Source organism: Grammomys surdaster, unplaced genomic scaffold (genome assembly GCF_004785775.1).
Source record: "Grammomys surdaster isolate TR1022 unplaced genomic scaffold, NIH_TR_1.0 188, whole genome shotgun sequence".
In the NCBI taxonomy this organism is placed as follows: domain Eukaryota; kingdom Metazoa; phylum Chordata; class Mammalia; order Rodentia; family Muridae; genus Grammomys; species Grammomys surdaster.
Genome location: NW_021604633.1, coordinates 14991433 through 15008245, shown reverse-complemented (window position 1 = coordinate 15008245; position 16813 = coordinate 14991433). Strand labels below are relative to the sequence as shown.

The 16813-nt window shown below is 43.1% G+C and overlaps 1 protein-coding gene across 1 annotated transcript in view; it reads right to left on the bottom strand.

The window, feature by feature from the left end:
• Positions 1 to 1053: 1053 nt before the first annotated feature.
• The window catches only part of Dock4 (dedicator of cytokinesis 4), a 411722-nt gene continuing 395962 nt past the window's right edge, over positions 1054 to 16813 (bottom strand). The window contains exons 44-52 of the mRNA XM_028768807.1: positions 15337 to 15456; positions 14892 to 15013; positions 14428 to 14548; positions 13175 to 13256; positions 12899 to 13008; positions 10952 to 11024; positions 9075 to 9188; positions 6207 to 6268; positions 1054 to 3044 (exon numbers count right to left, since the gene is read on the bottom strand). Coding sequence (XP_028624640.1) covers positions 2577 to 3044; positions 6207 to 6268; positions 9075 to 9188; positions 10952 to 11024; positions 12899 to 13008; positions 13175 to 13256; positions 14428 to 14548; positions 14892 to 15013; positions 15337 to 15456 — 1272 coding nt within the window. The 3' untranslated portion in view covers positions 1054 to 2576. The remainder of the gene's footprint in view (positions 3045 to 6206; positions 6269 to 9074; positions 9189 to 10951; positions 11025 to 12898; positions 13009 to 13174; positions 13257 to 14427; positions 14549 to 14891; positions 15014 to 15336; positions 15457 to 16813) is intronic.

Genomic DNA, 16813 nt, shown 5'->3' with positions numbered 1-16813 from the left:
CCTGACAGCTGTCTGTTTTGTGTTGAGCTTTCTAGTACACACAGACTTTGATTTCCTAAATTGGCTCTGGTTAAACTACTTAGTATTCAGCTGCCCAGGTAAATGTTATCATCGCCACAGGACGGTAACTTACCCCATTAACTTTCCAACCTTTGTTCTCTATGCTATAAATGATCTGTGTTCAGAGTCCAACAGCAACAGAAATAGGATCGATCAGCAAAGAAGTTTACAGATATCATGATTATAGGACCAAGAGATTTGTACAGTCGCTATTCTAAGCAAAGCCACACTGATGACTGGAATGAAGGCAGAAACATTAAGATTAATCTGATAACTTTATTTAATATTTACCATTCAGCAGCAATCAACATGAACATCTGAGCTAACAGAATCTCTTAAAATGTTCTGCTATACAGCTGCTTTAAAAATACACTCACATGATAAAGTCAACTATTCACTGCTCAAAAAAAAAAAAAAAGGAAAAAAGAAAAAGAAAGGCTTCAAGAGCAAATAACACTGATTTATTGTGTGCCCAAGCACTAGTCAAGAAATCTACTAAATTACACAGGAGAAGGAAATCAGAGAGGCTTTGTTATCTTATGCATGTCATCTTACTTAAGGGAAAGATTTTACTTCTTTAAAGCCAAAAAAAAAAAAATCCAAAAAAACCCAAAAACCCATGGAGCTTCCTACATACATGTATAAGTGTGTATATATATATATATATATATATATATATATATATATATATATTTTAGGATGTGATTACAAACACGAAATGTTATTATCAAATGCAAGTGCTAGTTCAAGAAATTTCTAACTGCAAAACCTGCAAGATACAAAGCTAAAATTCATAGGTTCCTTTCCTCAATTATGAATACTTTCACTAAACATAAATATTTTTACATATATTAATTTTCTGACATTCAAAATTGTAAAGTCAATATGGCAGAATTATTGTTAAAAGCACATATGTACAAATATTTTCCATACATAAAGTATTTGGCATAATTATAACAATTATACTGCATCCACAACTGTTTGCTTTTTTACTTTTTTTTTTACACATAATGGTATCTCTTATTAAAATTAACCAGTTATGTACAAAAATACTTGAACATTTATTATAGAAAACCTCTATAACCAGCCTCAACAGCATATACCTGCTGAATGGTTTCATTAAGAGAATATAAAAAAGTGGTCACTGCCTTCCAGGTAAGCTAGCAACAAAAACAAACCCAACTAAACTAAAATGAGCTTCCCAACAAAAGAGGGAAAATATTTTAACAGCATGGTTTAAAATACAGTCCATATCTATTGTCAATTGAGTGTTATAAACAGTCAGTAAAAGGAAAAGACGAAGATAAAAAATACATTACTACATACAAGGTGCTTATTCACCCTCCTACAACTGCCACATCAGTGTGTCTAGTCCTACCTCCATCTAAAGATGCTATGCTGCTGTATCCACGCTAGAATGGTCCACAATCCTCCCCCAGAAAAAGGACCACAGGATGAGCAGAGACACTCAGCTCTCCTGCTAAGAAGGGAGAGTTTGAGGAATTCTTTATTTTATGCAGGATGCAAAGGTAATGCCCTCACCTTTTCAAAGTCCTTTTACTATTCAATCATGTTAATATATTTTCACTAAGGTTTTGTCTTCCTTCACACTATTGATTTAATACTGTCCTGTATTGATTCCCGAATCCTTGCTAATGGAGACACAGTAATTTGTGCCTATTTAAACCTTGAGCACCTGCTCTTCATCAGCGACACGTTTTGTATAGGAAATCATCAAGTAAGGAAGCACAAAATTCAAGTAAACACTTCTCCTGGGGTCTTTTGCTTAATCTAGCTGTTTGGAACTCCGAAAGCAAATTGCACCTTGAAAAATAATACAGTAGATAGCATGGTGTCAGGGCACTTTAAAGATTTAGCAACCGATTCACAAAGCAGAGTTAAGGATGTAGACAACTGTCCGACATCAAAGAATTATTTTGTTTAAAGAACAAAACAACTTCCGGTCCCAAGCCTTGCATCCCTTAAGTATCTAGTCCAACCAACCAGCCTGCTTCAACCTTTAATTCTGCGGATGTGCGCTCAACCTTCTGCTCAAGGGGAGAACTGAAGTCTTCACCTTCTTTACTGAAGACTTAAGAAAGGGCCGCTGTGTTACTATACAGCAAACAGTTCAGCTTTCTCAGAGTATCAAGTATTCAGAAAAAAAGCGATACAACATTACCACGCATTCTATTGCTTGACAATATTGTATTGGTTTTAAGATTAAACTACATAAAAAAAAGTGAACATAAAAAGGTATAAAAGTCTTTTTCACAATTTACCACTTTCAAATGAGAAACGTTTTAATGAGACTCAGCCATACTTCATGTAACATCTGGCGTTTTAGATCAGTAACTTTTAATATTGTGCAACATTATATTAATAAGCAAATGTAACTCCATTCATTTAAAGAAAGGTCTGAGTAAGATATTTAAAGTGCCTACACTAAATGTCTTCTCGTCAGACTTATCTTTGTAAACGGCAAAGAATTCATTGCAGGTACATAGAAAAGTGACTTATAGCTGAGACACCTTGCGGGGCAGGGGCCTGGGCCTTGGGCCAGGCTCAGTCCTACGGGTCCCATTCTCCAGGTGGCTGGACCGCGCAGCCAAGGGCTTAGGGGGCAGAGCAGGTGGCTCAGAGGTGACAGGGATGGAGAGGCTGTGAGGTAGCGGGACAGGGCGCCGCAGAGTCCGCTCATAGACACTGTAGGGGGGCGGGGTTTTGCTCTCCTTGCGTACAGGTTCCTCCGACCCGCTGAAGCTGGGCACGGGCACTGGCACGGGCACGGGCACTGGCACGGGCACCGGCACAGGCACCGACTGTTCGTTGGCTTGGTTTTCAAAGCCAGAGGTTTCCGACGTGCTACACCGACTAAGCGAGGAGATCCCACTGCTGTAGCTGCCGGACAAAACCGGGGAGTTTGAGCTCAGTCCTGGGGAGTTGTACTCCACTGGAGACGGAGTGAAGGACTGTACGGAGCCCTGCTCCCACCAGAGGTCGGGTCATGCGAGAAAAGAGACAGATGTTAGAAGTGTTTCACCACACCCGTACTTGACTGACTGGTTCTTTATGAAGACAAACTTGGATTTATAGGGAAATCTGCCAACACCCGTAGCCTCCAGGAAGGAGGGAAAATACATCATCTACACCACCCAGCTTGTGGTAGTTTACAGTAGTCCAAGCTAAGACAAACATTAGATTTAAATTTAAGCATTGCCATCTGCAGTACTGAAAATACAACTCCAGATGCTTATCTGCCAGACGCCACCCCATTTACCTAGTTCACCTCACCACTTGCTAGATAAAAAGATCCTGAGAGTAACTGGCAAGAGGATTTCGAGGCCACCATCAGTCCTGTCTTAACTAGGATAAAGAGCTTTGAGGGTGTGGCTTGGCCACGGGTCATGACTGCCGGATAGAACACAGAGAGGCCTGAGGAAGGCAGGGGGACACACTTCCCACTGGAGGAGAATCCCTACACCTGAGTCTTCTGGGAGCCCTGAGACACTGGAGCAAAAGCTGTAAAGTGACAGCATTTGGATTTTTGGCTGAGATGTGAGCTGTTTCATCTACTGCATTTTTAAAAGCCTAATTCAGCTAATTTTTGAAAATAGGAAATTTTCCACATAAACCTCAGATTTACGACATTTTATAAGGAACTAGACACTGCAGCAAGAGCCCACATATTCTTATGGAGATGATCTGAAAGACAAGCAGGAGTTGTCTCCTTCAGCTGGGGTACAGATACGTGAGCATACAGTAGGCTCCCTCCTCCACATGGTGCTTTCTTCACCTAGTGACAGCCCTGCCAGACTCTGATCCTTACCGCTTCCTGGCCCATGTCTTTAAGGAGAAGCCATGAGTAGGCTCTACTGGGAAATGCTACCTACGGACATACTCTTTGGGTACATTCAAGCCCTATTAATATATATATATATTAATATCACCTAATATCTTTAATTTTCTACAGTGTGCACTTTGCTATTCTAGGCTAACTTTACCTTGATGCCTGCCCTGCTGTGGTATGTGTGTGTGTGCACGCGTGCGTGCATACCTTGTTTCTCCCTGGCTTGCAGCTGGCTGGCCACTGAGCACTGGGGAACCTCCTTTCTCTATGCCCAGTACTGGGATGGGTAGTACACACCACCACATCTGGATGGGTAATGCACCTGCTTTTCCACATGAGTTCAGGGCTGCTGGACTTGGGTCCTGTGCTTTCAAGGCAAGCACTTTACTGAGTTACTCCTCCAGCCCCTAAGCTCTCCTTTAAAAAGATACAGTGCTGGTAGGCACAAATCCTTTCATTAAACAGGGGTATACAATTAAGCATGGTGAATTACGAGATCCAGATTCTCTGACATCTTTTTTCAGAAAAGAGATCTCAAATTCAATATAAGACATGTAAGTTCAGTCTTCTGTAGAGAGTCGCTTGTAATGCATTGGGTGTTTAGGCACACCCCAAATTCTATCAGAGAAGATACCGAAGTGCTTTCTAATGATGGGGAAGCTTGAAACTTGGGAGTAGTGTGCCCTCTAAAGTAACCTGGGAGTTACAACACAAGATGTGATTTCTCATGATTTCTCCCTCTCCATCTCCTTTTCCCTCCCCCGCACCCCCGTCTCTGTCCTTCAAGCCCTATTTATAAAGATATGTTATATCACAAGACTGCCTCTGGGCCAGTATGAATGCATGTAGGTCCCTTTTAGGACAGTACAGACCTGCTTACTAACTAGAGCTATTTAATAGGTACTTGAGCATCTTCCAGTAAGGCTGTCTTTATTCTTTAAGAGTGTAATCTCTCCAACGCTTACTGCCTTATTTCTACTCTGCATAATGGAATTGAAAAACACAGGCGATAATTTCATCACCATGTGTGGGAGTTGAGTGCTTCTGAGGGTTTACAGATACAGAGATGTGGAAGCACCATGCTGCCTGGCTTCCTCACATCAGGATGATGACAAGCAGTGCCTTCCTGAACAAACAATGTCACATGGACTTCATGATAACAACCGCACTGTGGAGTGACAGCAAAACTAGAAAATCATTTGCACTTACAGCAAAATTTTACATCAGGAATTCTGGCAATGAAAACCCAGCCACACTTTTCTTTTTTTTGAGTCCCCCACCCCCAACTTTTGGGTGTTGTTTTTATGTTTCCATCAGTGACGATCATGAGCAGCACAGATACAGTGGGTCATAACCTGTTCCCAATTGTTTGTGGAGACTAATTTGTCTTTTCATCTCAGCTAGCACTGTCTTATCTAAACAAAGGACATGGGGTGTGGAAACCTAAGTCAACCTGGTACAAAACCATCCTTGCAACACTCACTGCAAACTCCTGTTTGCTTCTGGGGCTGTGCTGCTCAACACAGTGTGCTGAGCAGTGTGTTGAAGAGCCTTGTGGCCAGTCCGACTGAATGAGGATAAAGGCTAAATATTATTCTTGATCTACATGAGGGATCTGTATGTTTAGAGATGTTAAATGGCCTGTATTTACATGACAAACATGTGACCTTTAAGGTGGCTAGCTTGTTCTCCGTGTTTTTTCCCATTTTCACCATCATGTCCTCTATAATTCAGTATGTGTTTGTAATGTGGGGTATCTTTAATACAAAGTATTGAGAAAGTTGAGTTTGGCTTTACCAAAATGGATGAGGTCGATGATAAAGCCCAAAACCTTTCAGAAGAGCATTTAGTAGACCTTGATTAGTCAGTCTGTCTGTCTGTCTCTCTCTCTCTCTCTCTCACTGATGTTTTTTAATCTAAGTGTACACATGAGTGTTTAATGTGCTTTAAATGTGTTGACTATAGTTATGTTCTCATTGCCATTATTTGAAGAATTAAGCTGTTCCTCCTCCTCCTCCTCTTCCTCCTCCTCCTCTTCCTCCTCTTCCTCCTCCTCAACAACAAAACAAACAACTGAAAACAAAACTTAACAACCCACAACGAGGTCTGTGTTCTTGGGTAAAGTTCTCCAAGGGGAAAAGTGAGGAGGCTGTTTTCTTGCCCCAATCCTCCCTTCTTGATATGTTCTTTGTCTTGTCTGTGGGGCTGAAAGCACCTTTTGATGTACTTAGGATGAAGTTTCAAGAAAAAGGAATCAGGGCCAATCTTTGGACCCAGTTTAATGGCAGGCCTGTACCTTCAATGGAGACCGTCCAGCAGGCGAGGGGGACACTGATGTCGTGTGTCTTGCTGGTGAAGCTGTAGATGGAGAAGGAAGATTTTAATTAAGAAAAACCAGAGAGCTGCACATGCCCTCTGTGTGCACAACCCCAGGCAGATGTGTTAGTGTTTAAGGAATCCTCAGCAGGGGAGGAGGAATGGAGAGGAGAAATTACACAATGGCTCTCTAGAATAGATCCCTCATAGGGGATGGCACCACCAAGATGTGGGCCAATTAATCAAAAGTTGCTGGTGCCCACATGATGCTTTGCCTGGAAGAGTATAGCCCCAAATTGCTCCAATGGCCTTTATTCCTTTCCTTTCCTCTCGTTTATTTTCCTTCACTTTCCTTCCTTTTATTCTGCTGACAAGGCTTCATGTGGTCAAAGCTAGTCTTGAGCTCTGTACAGATCTGTGGATGACAGTGAACTCCTTAGTCTCCTGACTACCTCCTGAGTGCTTAGGCAGTGTCTGTGCTGCCATGCTTGGCTCTCACGTCCTCTCCATACCCCCAAGTCCAGATGCCTTTCACCACTTAACTGTTTCATCTCATAAAATGCTCCTGGTGTAAAGTGCCAGGAGTCCTTGGGAGATGCCTTCTGTCTTTGGCCTGAACAGGGATGAGAAGACCAAGGCCCCCCGGGCAGGCTAGAACAGGCCCATAGAGACGTTCAGTAAACCTTGCCTTTCACCCCACCTCCCAACATTCCCAGTGCAGACAGAAAGCTTGATCATGACAATACAAAGGGGGATCAGCTTCCCATTTCTTCTCTAATGCCTGTCCGCTGGCCTTCCCTCAGTCCCCTGGGTGGGGACTTTGAGATACTACCATCATGGCAAGAGTGACTTCTGCTTCTCTGGGGTTTTCAGGTCTGATACCAGGGACCCAGCACATGTGGCATGTGCTCTTAGTGTGGTTATGGATCAGATCTGGTTTCTAGACTGTAACTGCATAGCATCAAAACAGCTTGTGACCCAGTGGATAGGGTGAGGGCAAGCCATCCTTCCCACTTCCACGGAGAGTGATTTCGGCAAATGTGAGCTATGCTCCTCTGTGATTACCTGCCACTCTTCCAGCCATCACACTGAGGTTTAGAACTCATAAAAACCTACAGAGAGGCTGAAAGGGAGAAAGACAGACAGTTGCACAGCCCCACAACACTGACCACAGATGATGACATCAGGACAGACCATGAAAGCAATCAGTACAGAAGGGACAGCAGTCCTACCAATCTACTTGGGAGGAAAAGGGTCATTCGGCTGTACTGAGCCCTAAGAGAGCACAGAGGGTGGTCCATTCTCACACTGCTGCGGGGGGGTTGGGCGGGCTTATCTACACAAGCCACCTCCTACTTCTGTTCCCACATGCAGTGAGTGCTGACTAGGAAGAAAATCACATATGTCCAGAGAAATCAGTCCCAGTGGGGGTGCTACATCTGCCACTACTGTCGCAGAGATCAAGGCCTCCTCTTGTACTTGACTCAGTCTTAGACACAGGCCTGGTACCTAATACTCATTCTCAGAGCTATTCTTTTGGAAACACACTTTCTACTAGCCTAAAAAAGACCCACCAGTATCCTTTTTCTCTCAGATACCCAGCTAGTATTGATAATATTTATTCCTTAGTAAAGAACTATCCATCTTATTTTCCCTTAAAAAACCTCTGAAGTTCCCATAATCAGGGGCACAACCAAGCCATTAAACTAGACTGTCTGAATGTATGTGTATCACCAATGAAATACAAACGATCTGGCTGACGAGCCCTCATTTCTACAATCAGATTGGTATACCAATGGAGATGATCAATAGAATCAAACGTATCCCTCATTCTGTTTAAACATCTCATGATCTCATGTACCCTGCAGAAACGATTCAAGGGATGAGAAGCTACAATGTAGCAAGTGAAAGGGGGATGTTCAGTCTAGGAAAATCTGCCGAGGAAATAGCACCCCATTTTCTTTGGTTCTTAGACCAGTTATACCTGGAAAGCTCCAGCAGACATAGGAAAGCACTGACAAGATTTGGTTACTGGAAAAGGCAGTCAGTTAAAGCAGGAGGCTTCTCTTAAAACTGCTCCACATGCAAGTCACCAAGCTAGGGGTATGTTCAGAGGGAAAGCTGGCCGCTTCCCAGCAGAAACTCATCAAAGACTCAGCTCTGCTTGTGTCTGTGTTTCCCTCGGGACCCAGGGCCAGGCTGGAAGTTTCCCAACCGTTTTCAGCACTCAGATGTTAGTGAGCAGAAGAATTCCACCAATGGCTTGGTAAAATGCAGGCTCCAGCCTCCTTTCAGGAACATGATCGACCGCCTCAGAAGACCTGAGGCTGTACGTAGGTACGTCAGGATGTGCTTCATGAGCCACAGTGACAAGAGGCGCAGGCCCGTGCTTCAGCCCTTTGAGCAATGCCACTGACGGGGAAACAGAGCTCTCAGGGCGGCAGGTCACTCAGGGTGTCAGAGGCACCTCAAAGCCACTGAGAGCTGGCTCTTATTTGAGTCATTGATGTCATTGTGGGAGATTATATAGAAAGCGGCCAAGTTAGCAGAGATTAGTGCACGTGAAGGGCAGAGGCCAGTGTGAGTGGCCTGCCAAGCAAGAAGGGTTGAACACGGAGCCAGGAAGAAGATAGCATGTTCAAAGTCTTCCGAGGGGCTTATTAGGAACGGACTGTTGGCTGATTGTATAGCCAGGAAAGGAGGAGCGAACTAGAGGTGAATTACGTTGCTAGCAAGATTTTACCTTGGAAACCAGATGCCTACCTTTCTCTGAGAAATTCAAGACAAACTGAAATATTCAATATACTTATTTTGTGAATGTGATTATTCAAATGCTTCAAATACCCACCAGTCTGTGTGGGCCTTGGAGGGACAGGGGGAGAGATAAGTTTCCCACTGTCCGACATGTTCTTGGCTTCTTTCCCACTGTCCAGGCTCCAACTGCTAGGGGTGGGGTTCACAGCTGGAAGGGAATAACACAGCTAAAAACACAAAATCCAGCTTTGCCTTTCAAATGCTTGAGATCTTAGGAGAATGTCAGAATTATCCAGAATGAAAAAAAAAAAAAGTCCACTGGTCTTCAAAAAGACCACAAAACCTTAAGCTGTAAACAAGCAGGAACCTTCCCCAATACTAAACCTCTTTCTAATTGGTTACCTAACAGAGCTGACATTTAATTGAGTAACAGCGGGTCTCTTTATTTCCCTCAAGCTGTCAAATGGGACTACAAATCTCTATGCCAGGGAGTAGCAACCTGCTGAGAATTCCAAATGTGTTTAGATGCTGAGAAATAGATGGAAAATATAGTTATCAGCCTATTTGTAGAAATGTCTGAACAAATGGCCATCTGAAGGAGGTGGAGAGGCAAACAGCACCCTCATATTTCAACCGTGTGACAGAAGTTCCAAGGACAGGGCTGAGGGTGCCACACAATCTCACAGATCGGTCCTGTCAGGAAAGGACATGTCCCAAATGGAGGGATTACACTAAATAAGTCCTGAGAAAACAACCTGACTGCTGATAGCATCATTGTTATTTTGCAATCCATCTGTTCCATGTATCAAGATGTAGGAATATGGACAGCTCTGCTAGGAAGCAGGTCAGGACACACAAGGTTATGAAACACTCTACAGTGAAGTTCCTAATAGTAAACCAGCATTCCAGCTTGCTTCCCGTGCAGATACTGCCATCTGATGGACGTAGTGAGAACTGCCACATTTTACTCCTCCAAATTACTGCTTTGATTTAATGGGGTGGAATTATTTTAAACATCTTTTTCCTCTATTTCTTTTATATTTGCCGTGTGGTTTTCTTTAATAAAGTTGGTAAAAATAACAGCAATTCCCTAGTTTCTCCTGGTAAAGATCAATGCTTGACTTACAACATTAAAGCTAATTCCACGCTTTAAAATAATTTTGGCTAGGTCCTCGCTAATTTTCATCTCCCTTTGGGAAGTTTTAATGTTAATGTATCAGTGTACCAAAATGGTAATACAGCCTAGTTCTTAATGGGGGCAATTAAAGTGCACTTTACTGGGACATTTCATTAGCGAGTCTTGATTCATTAGCCTGCCTGACTGCTATTTTTGAGGTCTGACCCTGAGAGGCAACCGGGTGACTTTGTAAGTCCCTGCACCCACAGTGGAGGAAGTGACATTTAATCTGCTCTTCCTGGTCTGTGTGTTGCTAATTGGCTTCTTACCACTCTGCATGCATTTGGTGTGTGCATCTTATTTGTGTGTGTATGACCTTGAGGCTGGCCCCACTCCATTATGCCATGGATCTCAATGCTTACATGGTATTTAATTGTACAAGAGCCTATCTGAGTCACCACAGACAACAGATGAGCTGGCTGAATATGAGCTTTGTGAAGGAGACAATGAATGGGGTCTGTGGAATCAATCTGAGGGGTAGCTACTTTCATTGTGTGAACTAGTGGCTTAATTGGCAACTTGGAATTGGAAAAGACCAGGCTTTGCCTGGGCTCTCTGAACAACTGAAGGTCATTACACAAAGGAACTCCGAATTTGCTCAGATCTTAATAGTTTATGGAGGATGGATCATGATAAACTATCTTTCACTAATTGCCTAAAGATCACACTCACCCTGATCATTAGCAGTCTACAGCCCTACCTGCCACATGGCACACAGAAGACTGGAGGAAATGAGGACAGGACAAACCCTGACACATTCCAGGACCTACCAGGGTTAGATGATTGGTACCCACCTTTCTCAGGTGCAGAAAGGTTGGGGTCACTGCGAGGCAAGGCCCCATCTCCAATATGATTAAACAGCATCCTCTGGAAAGGGAGAAAAGTCCATTTTTATGATATAATATGCTGAGATATGATGCCTTTTAGAAAATGAGATGGTTATCTCCTTATGAAACTCTTTGCTCAAAATATTTTCTATATGGTATAATGAGCCTAGGGACAAATAATTAAACTATATTTAAGGAGAAAAGGGGAACAGAGTCTTAAGTTTTCTGAAAGAAACATAATAAGAAATGGTGTTTTACATGAAATATAAATGGTAAATAATTACTCATAATAAACATAGGGAAAATCAATAGTATTAGCTAGGTACGATGTTCTTTACAAGTGTATACTGCTAGACTGGCAGTATGGCATATGAATAAGAATGAGGGGAGAAATATTAATTAAAAAATCTACTACATAGATAAACTCTATCATAGTTTAAATCCTATAACAGGCAAAAATGAGCTAATAAATATTCTATAATTTTAACCTACAAAAATACCAATTTTACATGGCTCTACCTAACTTATGAAAAGAAAAAAATGGAAGCCTACAGCATTATACATTATTGTAATTTTGGTAACTTATATACTGCTTCAAATTTTACCCAAGGCAGATAACTTGGGATTAATCAAGGGAGCCTTTCAGAGTTTCCCATGCTGGCACATGATCTTTTAGAGCAGATGAAACAAACTGAAATCCCCTTGCAATGCCAGTGACAACGGGAAATAAAATTGGTTAGCTGGTTCAGCCAAACGCACTCAGAAATCATTTCTGCAAGACATCAGTGCTGCGCAGAGGAGGTATCCTGGGCCTTTCGGGAAGATCACACAATCAGCAAAGATAAACCAATCAAGCCAAATCCCACTCGCTCTCATCCAATTCCAGATGCAGCTACAGACTTCTGCCAGGATGGTGTAGAAAAACAGAGAAATTAGCCGGAGCAGAAACAAGTAGTTTTCTCTGCTCTTAAAATTAGTCCCAAATAAACTGTGAAAAACTCAGGGATACAACATGAATCTTCAACTTTGTACCCGCCCTCCAATGCACATACGTTATCCCTGGACTGAGCCTGTGGCCCTGAGGGCACCCAGATTTTTTAAAGTGAGGTTTGAGTGACAGGCAGATCCACACTCCCTAGTTCCTATGATATCTCCAGGGCACAGCCCCTTTCCTGGTAATTCATGGAAGATCAAACAGATTTGACAAAGGCAAACAGATTGCTCCTACATTCTTGTGGAAAGGAATCAGCTGTAGCTATCCTCAATAGCTATGGGCAAACAGGAAGTTCTGGGCAGAAGCAGAGTCTTCTGTTACATTAAGATGTTCCTCCCTCCCCAGACTTCTGCTCCATACACATGCAAACACACACACAGATGGTTCATTCGCTGGCTTGCCCTTGGAATGTTGTAGCAGCAATGAAGCAGGTTGAGCTCAAGGACCAGGCAGTCCCTTTCAGTTTCCCTGTCAGGGCTGTGGCCCAGATATCCCTCTAGACCAGTGGTTCTTAACCTGTAGGTCCTGGCCCTATTGAGGGTCCCATCAGATATCCTGCTCAACCTTTAGGTACCATCAGATATCATGCATATCAGATATTTACATGATCATTCATGACAGTAGCAAAATTGCAGTTAGAAAATGGCAACACAATAATAATGTTATGGCCGGCGGTCACCACAGCATGAGAACTGTATTCCAGGGCCACAGCATGAGGAAGGTTGAGAACCAGTGCTCTAGAAGGATAAGTCAAATGGCACTCCAAACAACGGGCAGAGACTGGAGGTGGACTGACTGAGTCTTCTTCCAAATGGCCTTGTCACTGGTTGCTTTTGGCAGGTACTGTGTGACTCTGAAGAGAATCCCACACAATCCCACACTCTCTCATTCTCTAGCTTCTGATTCCCCCACAGGAGTACCTGCGAAGGCTCCACGGGTGTTGGGTAAATGGCACTGCACGGTCTATCTCTTGGGGACAGGCAAGAGTTTTCTCTGGAATGTTTGTGTTTGTCAGACAACAAAGGTGAAGCTGGGAAGAGAAACAGAAATTATCAGTGAGCTAGCCAGTAGGGCCTTTTAGAGAAAAACCAGAGTATTGTGGCAGTTGCCTACAATATGGGCTACTGAAGCCACATTCCTTAGGGTCTGGAAGATTCTCAGGGCACCAGTCAGGACATCTCCAACTTGGCACTAACCTCTGGCACTCGATGGAGCAGAACTTGTCACATTGGGTGAAGCAGAGTGGGTGGAACTCAGGCTTGAGGTAGATGGGCTGGGCTGGAACCAGAGGGAGCTACTGTCATCCATGGTTAGAAGCTTCAGTCCATGACATTTCAAACAAGACACTAACATTCATTTTGTTTTCAAATTAGCCAAAAGAAAAACAAAACCCCCAAAGGCCATTTAGAAACAGAGCAAAGTCTTATGGATTCAGACCAACAATGAAGCTTGCTTGGATTAACGAGGCCTGAGATTTCCACTACTGCTGAAGGAAGGAACACACAAATATTAGTTTCACCTCTAGTCCCTGACCCCAGCAGTAGCCTTCCCTCTCTGTAGTATAAAGAGAAATACTTCTAGTCTTGGGGACATACGTAGGAAAGTGTTTCTAATTTTCATTTATTGATTGATTGGGCAAGCATGCCCCTCTTCTGCGTGAGCACCTACGTGCCACAGCATGTGTGCATGGCCTGCATGTGAGGTCAGAGGACAGCCTGCAGAGAACTTGAGTTAGATCTCTCCTTTGCTGAGTGTGTCATCATGCTTGACGATAAGTTCTTTACTCACTAAGGCATCTAGCTGGCCCAGGTGAGGCTTTCTAAAAGGCACACAATCTGCCTTTTCCTTAGCTTCAAAACTCTGATCAAAACATACACTGGGAGTCACATTGTGGCTGCTTCCAAAGACAGTGCTAGGAAACCCAGGTTTATTTTACTATCAGAAAATAAAATGCTTCAAGACTCCCATGAGCTCTAAAATACCTACAAAACTATACATTTTTTTATTACAGAAAAATTTCTTATATAACTATGCAAATTTTATACTGGGGCCTCAAGCCACAGGGGAACTCATAAAGTTACTAGAGAACAGTAGGGGGCAGCTAGTGTATGTCAACATGCTCCAAGAACCCAGGGGCCAGGAAGAAAGAACTTCCAAGGTCAATCTGAAAGCTGAGGCAGCTTGCCTGTTTTTTTTTTTTTTTTTTTTTTTAATTGGTTGTTTATGTTTTCTTAAAGTGATGGGCATTTTGGAGAGAAACATCTTTGTGGATTCCAAAGGCCAACAAAGCAATACTGGGAGTTTTTTTTTTTTTTTTTTAAAAAAGGTTGGTCCTTAGGTCAAGTTCTTGCTTGAAGATCTGTTCCTGAGCCCAGCAGAATGGACAGACACTCTCACGATGCAGACAGAAACGGAAAGAAATGGAAGCAGACAAAAGCTAATGAAGTACCTGCATGTTAAAGACTTCGTCAGAGCTTTCTGATTGCCCTGTAATATTGCTTACTTCAGCAGAGGCCTGTGAGGACAGCGAGGACGAGGAATACCGGTTGACAGCTGGGTAACTTAATGGGCTGTTTCAGGGGAGAAAAAAACAAAACCAAACCCAAACGGTTGTTAACTCAGTCTTGGAACTGTATTTTATCACGTGCTGGCATGGCATAAAACCGAAGGGAAAAAAGACACATCCCATTTTGTTTTCTCCTGTTTGCCTCAATATAATTGAATGTTTGAGCTTATTTATTTCTCATGCTGTCGCTGTTTTACCAGGGGCAGATGTCTGCAGCTGCCTCATGGCTTAGTTATTTCATTAAGAAATAGAGAATTTGACAAATTGTACCATATAGAATGAGAGAACCATTCCAGATTATCTTGCCGGGGCTGGCAAATTGTAAGGTAATTCAGAATATGGCTTACCTGCGTCTAGGGATTACCCTGGTACCATCTGGACTCATGGAGGCAGGGGCTGAGTTTCTACACACGCGAGGGCTTCCATTAGGAAAATGGACAGGGCTGGCCTGAATACAAGCAGGGAACTCCTAAAGAGGAGGTAAAGAACGTGATTGATGAAAGCAACTCATCTATGAGGTGCTTCAACCTACTAAACAGACACCCTCAACATCATGAGTCTACATAGGGACCAATTATCAACGCCAGTATTATTGAGCCTTCTGACATGGACATTTGTTTTCATAAAGGGTGGAAAACAGTAGGAACACAACTGTAATATTAGAAGCTCCCTGGCAAATGCTGCAGTGTGGCAGAATAACCAAAAGATGTCACTATTGGATACTTCATCCACAGACTCCCAAACAGCAACGGCCTTGGTTAGATCGCCCTTCCATGGCTGTTCAGCACGCACCTGTATCCCAAAGCTTGATTTCATCACAAAGAACTGGTCCACCAGTTTTTTGTGAAGGGGTCTCATATCTTGAGGTACAAACTTCTCATGCACAGCTAGTCCAAATTCCAGAATCTGTGCCTTGATAACAACAGAAGGAAAAGCCCGCATTAGTGACCATTTCTCATGGATGTGGACCATACATCTTCTCTGACCTGCTACACCAATGAGTGGGAGCAACAGTTGCTTTACAGGGAGGTCACAGGATCAAACAAATCCTACATGGGGATTTGAATTTGGGTCTGTCTGGACTCCCCAAACTTGACTGTCCTACTTCATCTTCCTCAAGTATCTCATATCTTTAATAATAAGCCTCTTTAGTGACTATGGGTCCCTGTCCCTCAGCTGTTTCCTGTTTGGATGGTCAAACAAATCGTTCTCAGAATGAAACCCTCTCTCCTGCAACAGCCTCCCAATCCAGAGCGTCGAAACATTTTATAGGGGAGAAAGAAAAAAGGAATAAGCAGGAACTCTGTAGCAGTTGCTATGCTTTTAGTTTTTCTTTAAAAATATTATTCTTGTTTACTTATTATAATTTTCAAGGGATCTTGTCTCAAAGAAAAAGAAATGAAGATAGACATTAAACTTTCCTTTGTTCAACTATCAATAGGGTGTGATTTCTTGGGGCTGTATGACAGCTATTTTCTGCATCTCAGTAAACTGAGATGGGACTGCAACATCTTCTCCTCTTGATGCTACTCCCGCCCCCTGAAACGAACATGAAGGAAACAGTGGCGTGTATCTGACACACAAAGGGAGAGACAGTCTGGGAAATGAAGAGATGGGAGGGACCCAAGAGTTATGACTAACTCAACTGCTGGCCTTCCTCATTTTAAATAGTGGTTGGGTCACCTTCTGTTTGCTCAGGATAATTTAACTTGGGTCATCAGGGAATAGACTCCAGCATGGGGATTAGGAAGCTCACTGCAGGAAGCTTGGCCTGTGAGTCATGGAGAAGCAGGGCTCTACAGGAAAAGATACAAATTGGCCAACACTATCAAGCCCAGCACCTGGTTGGAACCTTATGAAGCTGTTCTGTGTTGGACCCAAATGGCAATGCTTTATATTTTATCCCCAGTCTTAGAAGTGGGCCACTGGCTGGAGAGATGGCTCAGAGGATAAGAGCACTGACTGCTCTCCCAGAGGTCATGAGTTCAAATCCCAGCACCCACATGGTGGCTCACAACCACCTGTAATGAGATCCAATACCCTCTTCTGGTGTGTCTGAAGACAGCTATAGTGTACGCGTATACATAAAATAAATAAATCTAAAAAAAAAAAAGAAAAGAAAAAGAAAAAAAAGCCAGGCGGTGGTGGCACACGCCTTAAATCCCAGCACTTGGGAGGCAGAGGCAGGTGGATTTCTGAGTTCAAGGCCAGCCTGGTCTACAGAGTGAGTTCCAGGACAGCCAGGGCTACACAGAAAAACCCTGTCTCT